This window comes from Carcharodon carcharias, chromosome 13 (assembly GCF_017639515.1).
Source record: "Carcharodon carcharias isolate sCarCar2 chromosome 13, sCarCar2.pri, whole genome shotgun sequence".
In the NCBI taxonomy this organism is placed as follows: Eukaryota; Metazoa; Chordata; class Chondrichthyes; order Lamniformes; family Lamnidae; genus Carcharodon; species Carcharodon carcharias.
Window position 1 is genome coordinate 45,231,648 of NC_054479.1, and position 17,351 is coordinate 45,248,998.

General features: G+C 42.9%; 1 protein-coding gene across 1 annotated transcript in view; it reads left to right on the forward strand.

Moving 5' to 3' along the window:
• Positions 1-17,351, forward strand: part of ksr2 (kinase suppressor of ras 2) — a 411,064-nt gene that overhangs the window by 122,911 nt on the left and 270,802 nt on the right. Inside the window, exon 4 of the mRNA XM_041203055.1 lies at positions 10,083-10,587. Within this exon, the coding sequence (XP_041058989.1) occupies positions 10,083-10,587 (505 nt within the window). The remainder of the gene's footprint in view (positions 1-10,082; positions 10,588-17,351) is intronic.

Sequence of the window (17,351 nt, forward strand, 5' to 3'; positions counted from 1 at the left end):
CAGATTGAACACTTGAGAGGAGTTAAAAACTTTGAATGGGTTTCATGAATGGGAGTTTTTTCATCATCAAGCATGTATAAGTGAGAGCTGCATTAGGTTGTTAGACGTTTAGTTTTATTGACATCTCCATATGGATTTTGAGGTCTACCGATGGTGAATACTGTGTGAGTGGCAATGGAGCTGACATGGTGGCATGAGAGACCGTGGGAATTATAAAGGGCATGGGGGATTGATGGGGCATGAGTTAGCCTGGAGAGATCATGGCAATATGAGAGGTATGGGATGTGTGTGTGGGTGGGGGGTGGGGGGCAGGTGGTGGTGGGGCAGTGCAGTGGTGAGGGCTAGAGGGCCTAACCTGTTTTTAAAACAACTGGGACAAGGTCTCAGAGAACAGAGGTGGGCCTTCTAACCAGCCCAGCTCAGTGCTTGTCTGCCCCTATGGCTGCCTATACTCTGCTGAGTCTATCCCGTCCCCACCTCCCCGGAGCAAAAGTTGCTTTAATGGACTCTTAAAACTGAGGTGGGTCTGCCAATTCGGGAAATTTCCTGACTCGAGCCTGCCGCTTAGTGAAAATCCAGCTTAATATTGCAGATCAAGGCCCTTTCTTCGGAACTGAAGGAAGATAGAAATGTAACGGCCATTGAGCAGTGAAAGTGAAGGAGAGTTCTGTGATAGGCTGGAGAGTAGGAGAGATTAAATGGCAAAGATTTCATGGTACAAAAGGCAACGAGAGTGTTGATGGTTGTAGTAAAGAAACAGAAGATTTGTCCAGAATGGGTGTGAATGGCAGAATAATAATTCAATAATTTCAGACAGTAAACTCTGTCCCTCCATTTTGTTCTTTTTTTTTACAAGGGCCGGTTTTAATCTTGCTTTTTTAAGTTTTTGCATTTGGCCATAGCTGTTTATTATTCTTATTCTTAAGTTGTCCCTTATAGTCGAGGATGACTTGTTTCCACACTAAGAATGAGTTCTCAGATGACTGAAGAAGCCGATGCGTGACCGACAGTCTCTGCCGCAGGTGGGGCAGATGGTGGTAGGGGGAACTGGTGGGAAGGGTGCCTGAGTTGCCACACGCTCCTTTCGCTGTTGTCGTTTGGCTTCAGCTGGCTTTTGGCGATGAGACTCAAAGTGTTCAACTCTTTCCCGGATGCTTTCCCTCCACCTCAGGCGGTCTTGGGCCAGGGATTCCCAGATGTCGGTGGGGATGTTTTTCAAGTAGGCTTTGAGGGTGTCCTTGAAGCGTATGCTCTCCTCTCCTGGGCTTGCTTGCTGTTTCACAGCTCTGAGTGGAGCGCTTGCATCGGGTATCTCATGTCAGGCATGTGGATGATGTGGTCAGCCCAGTGGAGCTGATCGAGTGTGGCCAATGCTTCAATGCTGGGGATGTTGGCTTGAGCGAGAACACTGATGTTGTTTACTTTTCTTCTTCTTCTCCTTCTTCTTCTTTCTCTCTTTGTGTGTAGCTAAGACCTTAAACTTTGGGTGAAAACAACTCCTGCCAGTCTGTCCTGTCTTTACCCAAGTATGCTCTTAAAATTATCATTTATTATTTGAAGTGCAGCTTGGTCAGCTAAATGGATAGCATATCCATTGTGTCAGCTTGTAGTTATTTGCTCATCATTCATTTTATTGCAATTTGTTAAGCATTTATATTTTTTAAAGACTTCAGTTTTGGTTTCCTGTAGTTTTTTCACAGCTTAGGTGAGGTGACATTATTTATCATAGAGTTCATTTAATCTCTAAAAGATGTTTAAAAGATCTGTTTCCAGGCTACTAAGCAATTAGCTGCTTTCAGCATTCTCACTACTTCAATGCTGGTGTTATTTGCCTGCTCTTTGAACACTCTTTCATTTGATTTAAATGGATTTTAAAGGGGCACTTTAGCCATTGCTTCCCAAATAAAAATCTGGAAATGGTGTAACCACTCCATCAGCAGACCAGGGAGCATGGGTGGAAATTTTTGAGGAGGTGTTGATCCCGCCCACCAGCTCAAAAGTTGGGGGTGAACCCACCACTGCTGCCGCAGGAAGCCACAACTGTATTTTATGGCCATCAGGCAGTTAACTGAAGAGCTGCTGGGCAATCAAGTGGTCAACAGATTGCCAGTCTCAGAGCAGTAATGGGAGCAGCGGCCAATGCTGGGACTGCAGTCAGTCCCTGACAAGGAACAGTGATAGAGAAGAGTCAGGCATGTCCCAGCATGGCAGGTGGGGATTTGAGAGATCGCAAGAATGGGAAGACAAGCAGGCTCAGGTCTTGCTTTTGGGGTGGAGGACACAGAGTACCCACACAGGAGGGCCTCTCCACGTGGCATGGCACCCCCATGCCACTAGTAAAACCCAGCAGAGGCAGGTAGGTGATGGGCACATTACTCCCCACAATATTTTATTTTGCAAAAATATACTTTATTCAAAAAATATTCGAAAGAACATTACAAAACATTTCAAAATGACCATCACAAAAAGATGCAATAATATTCAAGTTTTCCACCTACATCATGTCACACCCTGAGGTGCTTCAGTACAATCAAGGAGCATTGCAGACATTTCAAAATGGTCAGAACAGACAGTCAGACAGTGCAATGGTATTTAAGTTGTTTACATAGACCATGTTGCACTCTGAAGTGCTTCAATACAATTGTGATACGTATAATATTCATTGCATACATTCAATGTGAGTCATACAGCCTGAGGGGTCTACACAATTCCCAGCCCCTTGGTGCACTATGGCTGAAAGGTCTTAGACAGTGACCTTTCCCCATTGCACTTTTGTGGCTGTCCCAAGCTTTAGTGTGTCCCTCGGCATGTAGTCCTGGACCTTGGAATGTGCCAGTCTGCAACACTCGGTTGGGGACAACTCTGCAGACCAAACAAGTTTCAGGCAGACCAAAGAGTGTCTTTCACCGAGTTGATGATCCTCCAGCTGCAGTTGATGTTTGTCTCCGTGTATCCCCACTGGGAACAGCCCGTAGAGCACAGAATCCTGTGTCACCGCGCTGCTCGGGATGAACCTCGACAGAAACCACTGCATCTCTCTCCAGACCTTTGCAAAGGCACAATCCATAAGGAGGTGAACAACGACCTTGTCCCCACCACAGCCACCTCGAGGGCAATGTGCCGAGGGGGTGAGATTCCTGACGTGTTGGAAGGAATTGATGGGGAGAGTCTTTCTCCACCAGCCAAGCTACATCCTGGAGCTTGTTGGAAAGTTCTGGCAATGAGGCATTCTGCCAAATGACTTTGACAGTCTGCTCGGGGAACAATCCCACAGGATCCACCATCTCCTTTTCCCGCAGGGCCTCTAAGACGTTACGTGCCGACCACTGCCTGATGGACTTGTGGTCAAAGGTGTTTCTCTGCATAAATTTTTCCATGAGGGACAGGTGGTCCAACTACTTGGAGCGTTCTGCGGCAGCGTGGCCAGACTCATCCTTCGCAACACCGGGGACAGGTAGAACACAAGTAGTGACACTTGGTGTTTGCATACCGAGGGACTACGCATAGTTTGATGCAGCCGCACACAAAGGTGGCCATCAGGATAAGGCTGATGTTGGGCATGTTTTTTCCCCCTTATCTAGAGGCTTGTACATCGCGTCCCTGCAGACCACAATCCATTTTCGACCTCCAGATAAAGCAAAGGATGGCTCGGGTGATCACCATTGTGCAGGAGTGTGGAATGGACCAGACCTGTGTCACGTACAGCAACAGCGAGAGTGCCTCACACCTGATGACCAGGTTCTTACCCACCTTGGAGAGGGAGCAGCCCTCCCACATGCCCAGTTTTCTTTGCACCATAGACACTTGCTCCTTTCAGTTTCTAACGCATGCCTCAGTCCCTCCGAACCATATTCCCAGCACCTTCAGGCCGTCAGCCCTGACGGTGAAGGGGACAAATGATCGGTCAGCCCAGTTCCCAAAGAACATGGCCTCACTCTTCCCACGATTTACCTTGGCTCCCAAGGCCAGTTCAAACTGGTCGCAAATGTGGATCAGTCTACGCACTGGCAGCAGATCCAAGCAGAAGATGGCGACATCATCCATGTACAGGGAGGCTTTCACCTGAGTGCCTCCATTGCCTGGAATCATCACTCCTGTTATGCCCGGATCCTTCCTGATGGACTCAGCAAAAGGTTCTATGCAACACACAAAAAGGACAGGGGAGAGAGGGCAGCCCTGCCTGACTCCAAGTTTAATATGAAAGCTTTCTGATTCCCACACATTGATTGAGACTGCGCTACTGATGTTAGTGTAGAGCAGTTGAATCCAGTTATGGATTCCCTCCCCAAACCCCATTTTGGAGAGCACATCCATCATGTAGGTGTGTGATATTCTGTCAAAGACCTTCTCCTAATTTAGGCTGATGAGGCAGGTGTCCACACCTCTGTTCTGCACATAAGCAATCGTACCCCTGAGTAGCACAAGGCTGTCAGAGATCTTCCTGCCGGGCACAGTGCAGTCTGGTCAGGGTGGATCACCAATTCCAGAGAGGACTTGACCTGATTGGCAATGACCTTAGACAGAATCTTATAGTCCATGTTCAACAGTGAAATGGGTCGCCAATTTCTAATTTCCTCCCTTTCCCCCTAGCGCTTTTAGATGAGGGTGATGATGCCTTTCTCATGGATTCTGACATGCTGCTGGTCAGAAGCATACTCTCATACACTTCTAGCAGGTCTGGGCCGATCCAGTCCCGCAGAGCTGAATACAACTCAGCCGGCAAGCCGTCGCTTCTGGGAGTTTTACTCTTCTCGAAGGACTCAAGGGCTTTAGTCAGTTCGTCAGGAGTTCGCGGTTTGTCCAGACTCTCCCGTGTACTGTCGTCTAAGACCTCCATGATAGAGGACTGGGAGGCCGCGCTGTCTGTGGGCTTCACATCACACAATCCAGCATAAAAGGATTTGCTGATCCTCAAAATGTCAGACTGCGATGACTTTTCTGAGCCGCCTTCTTCCTTCAGGCTACTGATCACAGGGCTCTCTCTGTGTACTTTTTGGAAGAAGAAACGTGAGCAAGTCTCATCCTGCTCCACGGAGCGGACTCTGGACCGGAAGATTATCTTGGAGGCCTCTGAGGCAAAGAGCGAGGCTTGCTGGCTCTTCACCTCTTGGAGTTCCTCCTTGACATCGACCCCCATCGACTGCAGCCGGAGCAGATCCTACATGCTTTTCTGTAGTCAGGACATTTCCCTCTGTTCCTTTCTAGCTTTCTGGATGCCTTTGAGGATGAAAAACCTCTTGATGTTTTCCTTGATCGCTTCCCACCAGTGTGTCAGGGACTCAAAGAGGGGTTTCACGGTTCTCCAACCTTTGTAATCTCTGTTGAGCTCCTCAATGTTCTCTGGGGTCAGCAGTTGCACGTTCAGCTTCCATGCCCCCCTGCCCACCCTCTGGTCTTCCTGTAATGACAGTCAGCCAGTAGGAGGCAGTGGTCAGAGAAGAACACCAGATGGACGTTGGTGGATCTGACTGTGAATGCACGGGACACAAAAAGGAATGGATGGAACTGTCTGGCCGTGCCCAGGTGTATCTACTCTGCGCTCCATCTGCAGGGTTGCTGAAGACGTTGTACAGCTTTGCATCCTTAACTGTTTCCATCAGGGATCTGGACGTAATGTCCAATCTGCTGTCGGCCCTGCCGGATCGTCCAGCAGCATCGATGATGCAGTTGAAGTCACCGCCCAAAATGACCGGCCTGGAAGTCGCCAGCAGCACTAGGAGCTGCTGAAAGACCGCCAGCCGCTCACCCTTTTGTGCCAGGACATACACGTTAATTAACTGGAGTGGAGCATTCTTATACATTACGTCTGCTACGAGGAGGCACCCGCCCACCACCTTCTTAACCTTGGAGACGGTGAAGTTGCCTCCCCGCAGCAGAATACCCAGGCCGGAGGAATGTGAGTCGTTTCCTCCCGACCAGATCGATGGCCCATTGGACCACCATCGTGACCATTGCCTGTAGGAGCTAGCTGCGGTATTGCACACTCCTGCAGAAACAGCAGGTCAACTTTAACCTTGGCAAGGTAATCCAAGGTCGCAACACCTTGCGTAGTAGATTTAATGCTACGCACATTTATGGATACAATCTTTATCCCCATTTTTTAAAGCATTTTGTCGCTTACCAAACCTGCTTTCTTTGAGAGTTCCAAACCTTTGGTCTGCTCCTGCATACCCATAGTGTTCATAAATTGTCTCATTTTGGATGGGCTGAGGAAACTGTCCTGAACCACCCCATTGGAGATGTTCCACTCAGGTGGCATCTGGGGTTTCATGCAAGGAACGAGATTCAAATTGTTCTCTGTTGGAGAAGTCTCTCTGATCTTCTCCCCCTCTGGGGGGTTGCTGCTCCCGGCTTCCTGGAGCTGGGGTGCGCTGAGCGCTTCACTGCTTCCAGATTCCTGGGGCTGGTGTGCACTGGCCTCTTCAGATTGTGGGCAAAGTTGGGGTGTGTTGCTCTCCTCATTGTCTCCAATGTTCTGGAGCTCAGGTGTCTCGTCCTCCAACTCCCTAGAGCTTTGCCGCTTCTTCTATAGATGCTGCCCTTGTCCATCTTCATCCAAATAGCAGCTGCCCTTGTCATCCATGTCAGATGGGAGACGCCTCTTGCCACTCATCTAGGAAGTGGCTTGGTCCCTTCTTAGCCCCTTCTTCTTCTTGGCTCACTTCACCAGCTGCCACTCCTCCTGATGATTTTCTGCGGCTTCCTCCTCCATTGATTCACTCTGCTGAGGAGTCAGAGGTTCAGGGGGCTGTGCAGTTGTTTGGCATGTTCCCCACAATTTTTATTTAAAAATATACTTTATTCATAAAATATCTCGAAGAACATTACAAAACATTTCTAAATCGCCATCACAAAACGTGCAATCAGATTCAACTTTTACACACGGATCATGAGGTGCTTTAACAAAATCAGTGAATATTACAATCATTTCAATATGGTCATTACAGACAATCAGACAGTGCAAAGGTATTGGAGTTATCAACATACATCATGTTGCACTCTGAGGTGCTTCAATACAATTATAATACAACTATTATTCAATGCATACATTCATTGTGAGCCGTACACCCCGAGGCGTCCATACCTTTCCCAGCCCCTCTGTGTTTTAGAAGGATATGCAGATAAGGATAGATGAAATAGAGTGGGAGGAGGCTTTGCAGCATTAACACCGACATAGACCAGAAGATCGAATTCCCTGTTTATGTGTTGTAAACACTATGTAATTCAGTATTGTTTCATTAATCTGCTTGTCCAATGACAAACTTTACTGTTACTTGTCCAGTGTTCACCAAAACTAGCATTTGTCTTTAATGAGCTTTTATTGAAAATTGAACAAGATTTCAGATTTGTTTTGAATTACTTTCTCTATGCAAATGAAGATCATGACAGCTGAAAACAACTGCTAAAACTGAACCCTGCCTAAATAACTTATTGTTAACTGTACCCCTTGGAGCATCCTCTCAATTCTGTGCAAGTGAAATGATTAAAATCATTGTTTCACTGATCACACTAGTTCTGTTGTTCATGGTAAAGAAGCAATTCCATCTGATTAGCTTAATGGGGATTCTCCCATGTATAATTAAAGGGACTTTGCAGTTTTTAGCCATTATCCATTTCTACATAAAAGCTAAATACATAGAACAATTAATGGGCTAACATGTCTTTCTGGCTCAAATTAAATATTAAACTGTAAGAGCAAATTTTAAGCAGTTTACAAAGCCATGTGAATCCAGTGATAGAGCTTTTAGATAAACTTAATGATATTCATTTCCTTATTGAGAATGCTGCATAAATGTTCAATTCCCTGTTACTTTTCCCATCTTCTCCTCTTGCCATCAAATATTTCCTTAAGGTTTGTCATTTGCCACTTTCATGTTTTGTCTTTTGATTTCTCTCAATGGGTAAGCTCACTTGACGGAACAACACCAAGTAATAGAAAGAAAGAGCATACAAAAACACCGGAATAATTTTAACCTATCTCACCAGTTGGGAAATGGGATCAGATGGTATACCTGATCAATGTAACTCTCTGATGATTTGAAAAAATATTTCGAAAAACCAGTGTTGCACCAATCCTGACAGTTTCCAGGCCGGCAGGTTAGTTTAAAAAATGTCCAAAGAAACTCTGAAATTCTGGAGGAGCTCTTCAGGTGTGCTACCATAACTTTGATGTAAGACTGGTGGAATCCCCTTGGTGAAATGGTGCTGCTGGAGCACTTTGTGTCATGCACACTTGGGCTGTCTACCTGCTTAGTAATAATGCTGAGTGTTCTAAGGTAGGAGCTTCTGTCATCATCTTCTGCACCTGTTTCTGAGTCTTGTGGGTGGCATACACAGTGATGAGCATTTCCATCTCCTCCTCCTGGAAGCATATTCCACTGCTGTCCTGGGGGAAAGGCACCCTCGTGCCAAGCAGGGCACCTCTCCTGGAACGATTGCGTGCCATCAGCTTCTATTTTCTTACTCTATATTAGTTTTGCTATCTATGGGTTTTTGTCAGTCTCCTTTGCTCCATAGAGCCATTCAAAGTCCTTGCAGCCAAAGCAATCTTGTTTTAAACAGACCCTCCCCCAGCGTTATTTGCCCAATCCTAATTGCCCTTGAGAAGATGGTGGTGAGCTGTCTTCTTAATCACCGAAAGGCTTGTTCTGCTTTTTTAGAGGGCAGTTAAAAGTCAACCACGTTACTTTAGGTCTGGAATCACATATAGGCCAGACTGGGTAAGGGCAGCAGACTTGCTTCCCTAAAGAACATTAATGAACCAGGTCTTTTTTAAATGACATTCTGACAATCACCATTACTGAGAGCAGTTTTTTTCATTTCCAGAATTGTCTAATTAATTGAATTTAAATTCCCCGAGCTGCTATGGTGAGATTTGAAGTCATCATTAGCCTAAGCCCCTTGGTTACTAGTCCAGTAACATAACCTCAATGCTACTGTACTGTACTCCATAAACAGTTTATAGTCATAATAAAGTGCCTATCACGTCAAAATATCTCAAACTGTTTCACAAATGATTTATGTCTTGAAGTGCCGTGGCTGTTTTGTAGATAAAGGTTAACTGCACATTGGTGGGGGGGTATTTTCCGGCCCCGCCCAACACTGGGATCACCCGGTCCCACCGAAAGTGGGCTGGGCCATCGAACTGGGGCGGGTCCCACCTCTATGGGGGCCGGAAAATCCTGGCCATCGTTGGAGCAGGTAAATTGGGCTTTACTTTTTTACGATATTGATGATGTCCCTGACCCAGGTGTCCTTGATGCTCACAGTCACATGACAGACATATCCCAAACAGAGAGAAAAAAAATAGAAAGAAAAACAGAAAATGCTGGAAAAGCTCAGCAGCTCTGGCAGCATCTGTCGAGGGAGAAACAGGTCTGAAGAAGAGTCATATGGACTTGAAACGTTAACTCTGCTTCTCCCTCCACAGGTGCTGCTAGACCTGCTGAGCTTTTCCAGCATTTTCTATTTTAATTTCAGATTTCCAGCATCTGCAGTATTTTGCCTTTATTTTAGTGACAAAAAATAGACGTTGGTCGAATTAAATCAAGTGCAAAATTTCCTGTTTCTCACCTCCCCTTCTAAAAGATATAACTTCACACAGTACTGTAACAAAATTGATAGTCAAATTAGAATGAGCTAATAATGTTACTCAGTGTCTTTTATAACAGAACATGAGTTGAAGGAACAGCTTATTTCAACAAGAATAAGAAAGAAAGAGAGTTTTACAGCATCTTTCATAAGCTGGAAACAGCAGAAATCGTTTTACTGCCAATAAATTACTTTTGAAGTGTAATCATGAATACAGCTAAACTAGTCTCATACTCCTTTAGGCACTTAGGCAGTCTGAACCCAGAGCTATACTTTTAGCAAGAAGCAAGCTTAGCATTTGCCTGAATTGTGAAATTAATGCAGTCCTGAAGTAATACTAATGGAAATTTTTTTTAGGAAAAATGGTATTGTAGCCAAGGCAATTTTGAGACAATTAGTTGCCTATTAAGACTGCTAACTAATATATTATTATTTTCTTATGCTTTTATATTTGATGGATTTAGTGAGTGTCTTGTGTTTTTGAAATACAGGGAGTAGCCATTCCAGCCAGGACTGGGCTATCCAGTGGCCAACAACAGAAACTGGGAAAGAGAATACTCCTGTCAGCCAAGCAGAACCTGTCCAGTGGCCTGGATGCCATCCCGCACACAGTCCCAAGTTCCCATCAAAGTTCATGCAGCAAGACTTCCATTCAGTGCCTGTGCTAGGACCCACTTGTACATACACAGATAGACTGACCATTGGAGATCCGATTGGACTTTACTCTACATTTGAGAGTGGACCAAGTTCTTTGCCACCATCTCCACGACAATGGCATGCTACTCATACTCCTCCACGAACCCCTCCTATAGTGACGACAATGACACCTCCAGGAACGCCACCGGTGAGGAGAAAGAACAAATTGAAACCACCTGGAACTCCTCCACCAACTTCTCGCAAACTGATTCACCTCATCCCTGGCTTCACTGCACTACACCGAAGTAAATCACATGAGTTCCAGCTAGGAAACCGGGTGGAAGAAACACAAACGCCAAAGTAAGTTAAACACTCTTAATGCATTATTATTTCTCACTGAACTTCATGGACAAAATTTTTACCTCAGCAGATAAGCGCGCGCCCAACCCGCTCGAGCATCAAATGACGCACGTTATTTCAGTCGGCGGGCATGTGCCAGAGTCGGCAGCGCATCCGCCAACAACTAAAATGCCCATTAAGGACATTAAACGACCAATTAAATAGAATTTTTTGCTGCCCATGTTCGGGGACATGTTTTATAACATTTTCTAATCTTTATTTTTTTAAAAAACCTTTATCTCCTTGAGGCAGGTCTGTGCCTCAAGGAGATTCTCAAGCACGCACTCAGGCGCATGTGTGAAGTTCACACTCGCCCCGCTCACACTCCCCACCCTCCCCCACACAGGCAGCGCTGAGCACTTCAGCTCACGTTTCATGCTGGGTGGACCTTAATTGGCCCACCAGCATGAAATCGCCTTCTGGCCTCGATCACAGGCAGCGGTTGGCTTCCTGACCACCCCCACCGGGCCTGCCTGACAAGGGCTATATTCTGCCCTGTGTCTTGACCATCAATTGTGTTATCTCAAAAGTGCTGTCTTAATATTAAAACATTTTTACAAAAAATTAACGTCAACTATTTCACCCAATAGTTATCTAGACTTTGAAGACAATAGCATTGTACAAGTCAAGTTAAACATGTGAAAGCCCTATTCATTTCAGCAAGCTTCTGGCAAAGTAACTCCTTCTATTCAAACTGTGGCACACTGTAATGCAAATTGCTAACAACTGTTTAAAATATTGGGCCACATTTGGCTGTGACAGTGCCTGTAAAGGTGTCGGCATTAGTTAGTCTTTTCCTTGCATGTTTAGGTTTATAAATTTTTTGTTGGCAAATTGCTGAAACTGGGTGCTAATAACAGTGAGGGAAATATATCTGTTTCTGGAGACTTGGTGAATTGGGAATTCAAGTTACTGCCTCCTTTTGGAGTCAGAATGAAAGGCTGTGAAATTACGGTGTAAGGAGTGAGAAGGAGGTATAAATTAGAGTAAGTGAATTGAATATCAGATCAAGTAGGGAAAGAGAAATAAAGAGGGGAGGGGAAAGGCTGGATTAGGAACAATGAAAAGAGTTGAAAAGTAAAGCAAAAATTAAAAGTGTTAAATTTGACATGATTAAAATCTCCAACAACTAAAACTTGAAGGAATGAGACTTCACACTTGATTCATTTTCAGTGCCTGAGAGGTTTACTGGCAGTAATTAACACTTATCCTGCCTTTCAGAGAGTTTTTAGGCTTGAAAAGACTTGCATTAACTTTCTGTGGCAAGTTTAGTTCGTATCTGCTGCTCACCGATAATACCAGCGCATTTCAATGGTTAGTCAGATAGCGAGATATTGTTTTCATGATGCTGATGTCAGAGTGGCACGTCTTAAATGGCAACTTCTGCATTTTTTAGTTTTACCTTGCATTTGCCTTTGCCTGAATCTGCTGTACTATTTCTGCAAAATTTTATTTTGTTGTTTACTTTAGGAGAATAAATAAATTGGACGTAGCCCAGACTGGAGAAATCTTGTATGGTCTTTTGGGAGGTAAAGGGCCTAGCATTAAATCAATTGCTTCTCATCCTGTTTTCTTTGTGCTTTCATGTTAGAAATGCAGAAACAAAACAATTTTAACTGAAATTACACTGTGGAATTTTGTTTTGAGTAGTTTAACGATGCACTGAAATATCAAAAAACAAATTTATAACTACAAATGAACAACTAATCATGGTTTTACTAATTAGTTACCACACTAAATTGTCACTCAATAAACAGAATGATATGTTTTCTCTGAAGATTTGCAAATTAATTTTTAAATAAAATCTTATCACACACAACCAAGCTGCTGTTAGAAGAGTGAACTGCTTAAACAGCACCTATATTTTTACTCAATTGATACTGTAGTCCTGTAGGAATTAAGTTGTGGGGTCCACAAGGCAAAAAAAAAAATCAGTGATACTGGGAATATATGTACAGGAGCAGATCTTTCAATTGAGATACAGATCATGGCGGAACTATAATTGAACTCCAATTTCCTGTCTTTGCATCATATCATTTGATGCCCTTACATAACAAAAGGCAGCCTTGAAAATTTAAATTGCCCCAGCCTCCATAGCATTTTTGAGGGAGCAAGTTCCAGATACCTTTTGTGTGAAAAAGTGCATTCTGATTCCACTCCTTCTTGGCCTAAGTACTTAAGTTTTAATTTTAAGATTTAGTTCCTTGGCCTGGACTTCCCCATGAGAATAAATGATTCCGCTGTACGTACCTTATCAAATTAGTTTATCGTATTAGAGATCTGGATTAGATCACCTCTCAACCTTTTAACCACAAGGAAATATAAGTCAAATTTATGCAATCCGCCATCATAATTTATGGATATCAGAAGCTATTTTGAATCATTACATTGATTTGTATCACAACATTTACTATGATTTCATACTTGTGAGCAACACTTTTTCTCAATTTATATGGAGGCTACTTTAGCACAAATAGGACAATGTCAGATGTCCATTATGGTGGTGTTGACCAATTGGTTACGGAAAATATTTAGCAACGAATGTTTGTTGTAAAGAAAAATTGAAGTCTTTAGAAGTGTACTGTAACTGTTTTTATAGGAGCTCATGTCTCTGACTAATTGTGATGCCTGGCAAAATGAGCTTGTCTTTGAAAGCTCTTCGTACAGGCCATGGAATTCAGTGTTATTAATGAAAAGGACTATATAAGTGTTGATTTGGATGCTCATCTCTGATTCTTTACATAGAGAAAAACTCAAGCTTGTTTATCCTTTATACTTTAAATTAGTAATTCCATTATTATATTTTCTCATTTATTAAGCATTGTGACCTTTCACAACAGGTTTCTTGCAATTGGTGTTTTTTACTTCATAAGGCAAAATTTCCTAGCCTTTAGCTATGGTGAGGCACCTTGCCTGTTGTAAGCACCTATGTGAAAAATCACAGGTTAGCTTCCCATTGTTTTCCACTCATGGTAGGAATATTGGACAGGAGGGGGGTTAATTTAAACAGCCCTGATTTCTCCTCTTGCCACCAGTCCATAAGCAGAAAGGTGTTCTGATTAGCTTTCCCCACTATAAATGGTGGCGTATTTCCCAGCCCCTCAGTTTTGGTGTGATCCATTTTTTCTACTAACAAACCCACTGCAAACTTGAGATAGGATGAATTCAAGTGGTTAATTTATTTTCACAGGCTCAAATGCGAGAGGAGGGTAGCAACTTTGCCTCCTTTGCACTGATACAGTAAAAAAGGGATAGAGAAAAGAAAGATTTTCAGGGCACAAGCCACAGAGAAAAGAATTATTGTTTCATGTGAGTCCAGAGTCCAGAATTGAAGTCCAATGAGCTATTCCTTCACGGAAGTCGGCAGGTTGAAAACCAGTGCTGTATAACACTTTTCCAGTGAAGTTGACTTCACGGGAGGAGATAGGCATGCAGAGGTGAATCAGTCGATAAGGGGATATAAGGCAATATAACTGGTTCCACCAGCTGGAGGTTCATATCACATGACTCCCAACTCTCCGCTCTGGCTTCGACAAATGGTGTGTATTCCTTTGTCTGGTTCCCTAAGATTGTTAAATGCTCCAACCATTAAGACTTGAAAGGAAGGTTGTGGGATCCTTTGCCCTAGCAGACAATTAGGCTCTGGCTAGACAGGCCTGGATTCTGAAATGCAGATGGTCTTTGAATTTGGTCTCTGCATCCCACAGGGGTTGTTAGTACCTCTTCAGAAATAATAAGGTGCAAGTTTCTGCAATAATATCATGGTAGCTCTTTTTGTTCAGGGTCACAGACAGACAGAGCTTCAACCATTCTTAAAAGGACATAGTCCAGTTTTTAAAATGTTACAAATTAGCTGTGAGGAGACATATATATACATATATATAAAATATCCAGTGTGAGGTCTTAGTCCCCTAACACAGAAAAGATTTGAAAAATCAGGGTTAATGTCTCTTTCCTTTGCCATCTATTCGCTTTCTTGAATTTTTACTGAGCAAAATCATATTAAGAGATAATTACCTCAGTTCTTGTGGAATATAACATATCTGAATCAACAATTATTATGTGAGCATAAGTGTTAATGGAGTCCAACCCAGTCTATGTCTTCAGACATTTTCATTTCCATTCATAGATTTAATCTTTTAAATTGGCTTATTATTAATATAATGAAGAATGCATCTGCACTGAATATCACATTCCAAGAATGCATGGCTGCTAAGCTGTGATGATAAGTTTTCAACTGTGGAAACATCTCATTTTCTGAATCTTTTTGCCATTCATTCCAAACAAAAACTGATTTTCTGTGCCTTCCTAATGATCCAAGCAGGATTTGAGGATACTCAAAACTATTTTTTTAATTAAGAGAAATACTTCATGTTAATAAAGTGCAAAGCTATAATCATGTTACATTTTTGACATTGGTGCAGCAATATGGAATGTTGTTCTTTTATTTGGGGGTCATTATTCGGTCGATATGGATTTTTGACATAGTTTGCAAAGTCTGTTTTTCATTATTCTTGCTGTTTCCATGTATCATCCTAAAATATGATAAAAAATATTTGCAACAAGTGACTTATTCTTCAATGCAGGCTGTGGTGATTACATTAGCTCAGATTTGATACCTGCAGACATGCTGTTTTCATGATATCCGAGCATAAATGGAAGTGGCATGTTGATCTTCAGGGACTCCAAGAGGGATATTACTGTGTAGGAAATGGCCACTTTAGAGAGAAACAATGCCCAAGGACAGTAAGTCGCTTGGAAAGTTTGAATGCAACTGAAGTTAAAAATACAGAAAGGCCTGGAAATAGACAGTAAAATGGACAGATTAAGAAAAATGGAATAAATAAAACACATAAAATGCAACAGATATAGGGGAAAACGAAACAAAGTACAAAGTGACAAACACAATGATAAGGAGAGAGCAAGAGCTACACATGTATGCACTATCCACCATTGAGCAGCGCTGTCCACAACCAATGATTTGAACACTAAATTGACATATTCCAATTTCAAAAAATTGGATCCACTTGGAATTAAGAGAATACTGGTTATCCTGGGCTCATTCTTGGAAGCTCATTCAACACAGCTCACGTCCTCACTGTCTTTCCCTGTACTTGTCCAAACACTAAACCATTTCCCAGCAGGAGAAAGCAAACAAAGGAAAAATAATGAAGCAGCAAAGTTGCATGGTTTAATGGACAGTTTGAGCATTGCTGGGCCTTACTGGCAAGATATGCTAATCTTGAATGTAATGATGCACCTATAAATAGACACAATAGTGACTTCAACCAACAGGACCAAGGGAAACAGGGAATGTATAAAAGGCCAGAGCTGGAGGAACCCAGAGTTCTTGAAGGTTTTTAGGATAGGAGACTCTAAGGAGATAGGGAGGGGAGAGGCCAAGGAAGGAGTTGAACACGAAGATGGGAATTTTAAAATTGAGACATTGGCAGACCAGGAGCCAATGTCATTGAGTGTAGGGATGATTGATGAACTTCATTAAACTAAACTTAAAACTTGTAAGGAAAGATACCAAAAGAAATAAAGGGTAATTGGTGTAAAAATAATAAAGTACAGAGTACAATGTCAAAAATCCGGCTGTTCAAAAACCAGAAATGTCCAAAAACTGGACATTTTTCCCTCGGGAGATCTGGGTGCTGCTCCAGCAGCAGAGTAAGCGTGGGAGTGAAGAGGCCATTCTGGGGCTGATCCCAGATGACGAGATTAGCGAGAGCTGTGCACACAGAGGACTGTGTGGCTAAAACAGCTAAAGAAACTTCATATTGTGTGGGGTGCCACCTATACAAAGCAGCAAACACAAGAAAGAGATAAAGAAACACCAGGACTCCTTTTAGATACGTGAACCAGAAAAATGTTATTTCCTCAAACTTAGAGCTTGTAAGATGTCCTTGCATACATCTGTTAAAGAATGGGTCTTACAGTGGCATTAATGTAAGACCAGCAATGTATTTAAAGAAGTTCAGGAATGATCCCGCACCTCAAACAACACATTGTGCATTTACATTCGGGTGAAAGCATCTGTAGCATCTATTGATTTATTGCCATGGGCTGTACTGTTCAAAGTTCTAGTCCATTTCTCCGTTAAAAAAAGAGAAGCCTCACATATCACTACAGGACCTGAGTCCATTACGGTGCTTTAAGATTTGCCTCCCCTGGCCCTCCCTACTTTTTGGACTCAAAGCTGCCTGTTCCACTGGTGGGTAATCCAAAATCTAGGAAAACCCGAAATCCAGCATGGTCTCAGTCCTGAGGGAACCTGATTTTGCACATCAGACCTATAGAGGTGCTCTGTGATTGAGTTGTCTAACTCCCAACCCAAATCTGATACCTTTAAGCAACCATATTTCTTTTAGAGTTTGGATAATAACCTTGATTTTTAAATAGAAGGAAGGATTTTCTGATTCCACATTTCTAATGGGAACCTTCACCCTCTAAGAGTGCATATCTTCCAACCATTTGGAAAATTGTGCAGAATTATGCTTTCTTGGAGATTGGTAAATTAGAGATTGGAGTATTACCTCAAAGTGATCATTTTAACTTTGGAGACTGACATTCATACTTAATGAATTTGTAACTTATGTAGATTGTGACTCATTGAGGGCTTTAGCGGATCAATCCACTCTAATGGGCTTAAGTTACACAGCATGGTACTGTCTCAGGTGGTGGGTAAGGAAAAGTTGGTCTAGCCATCTTGCATTACTGTT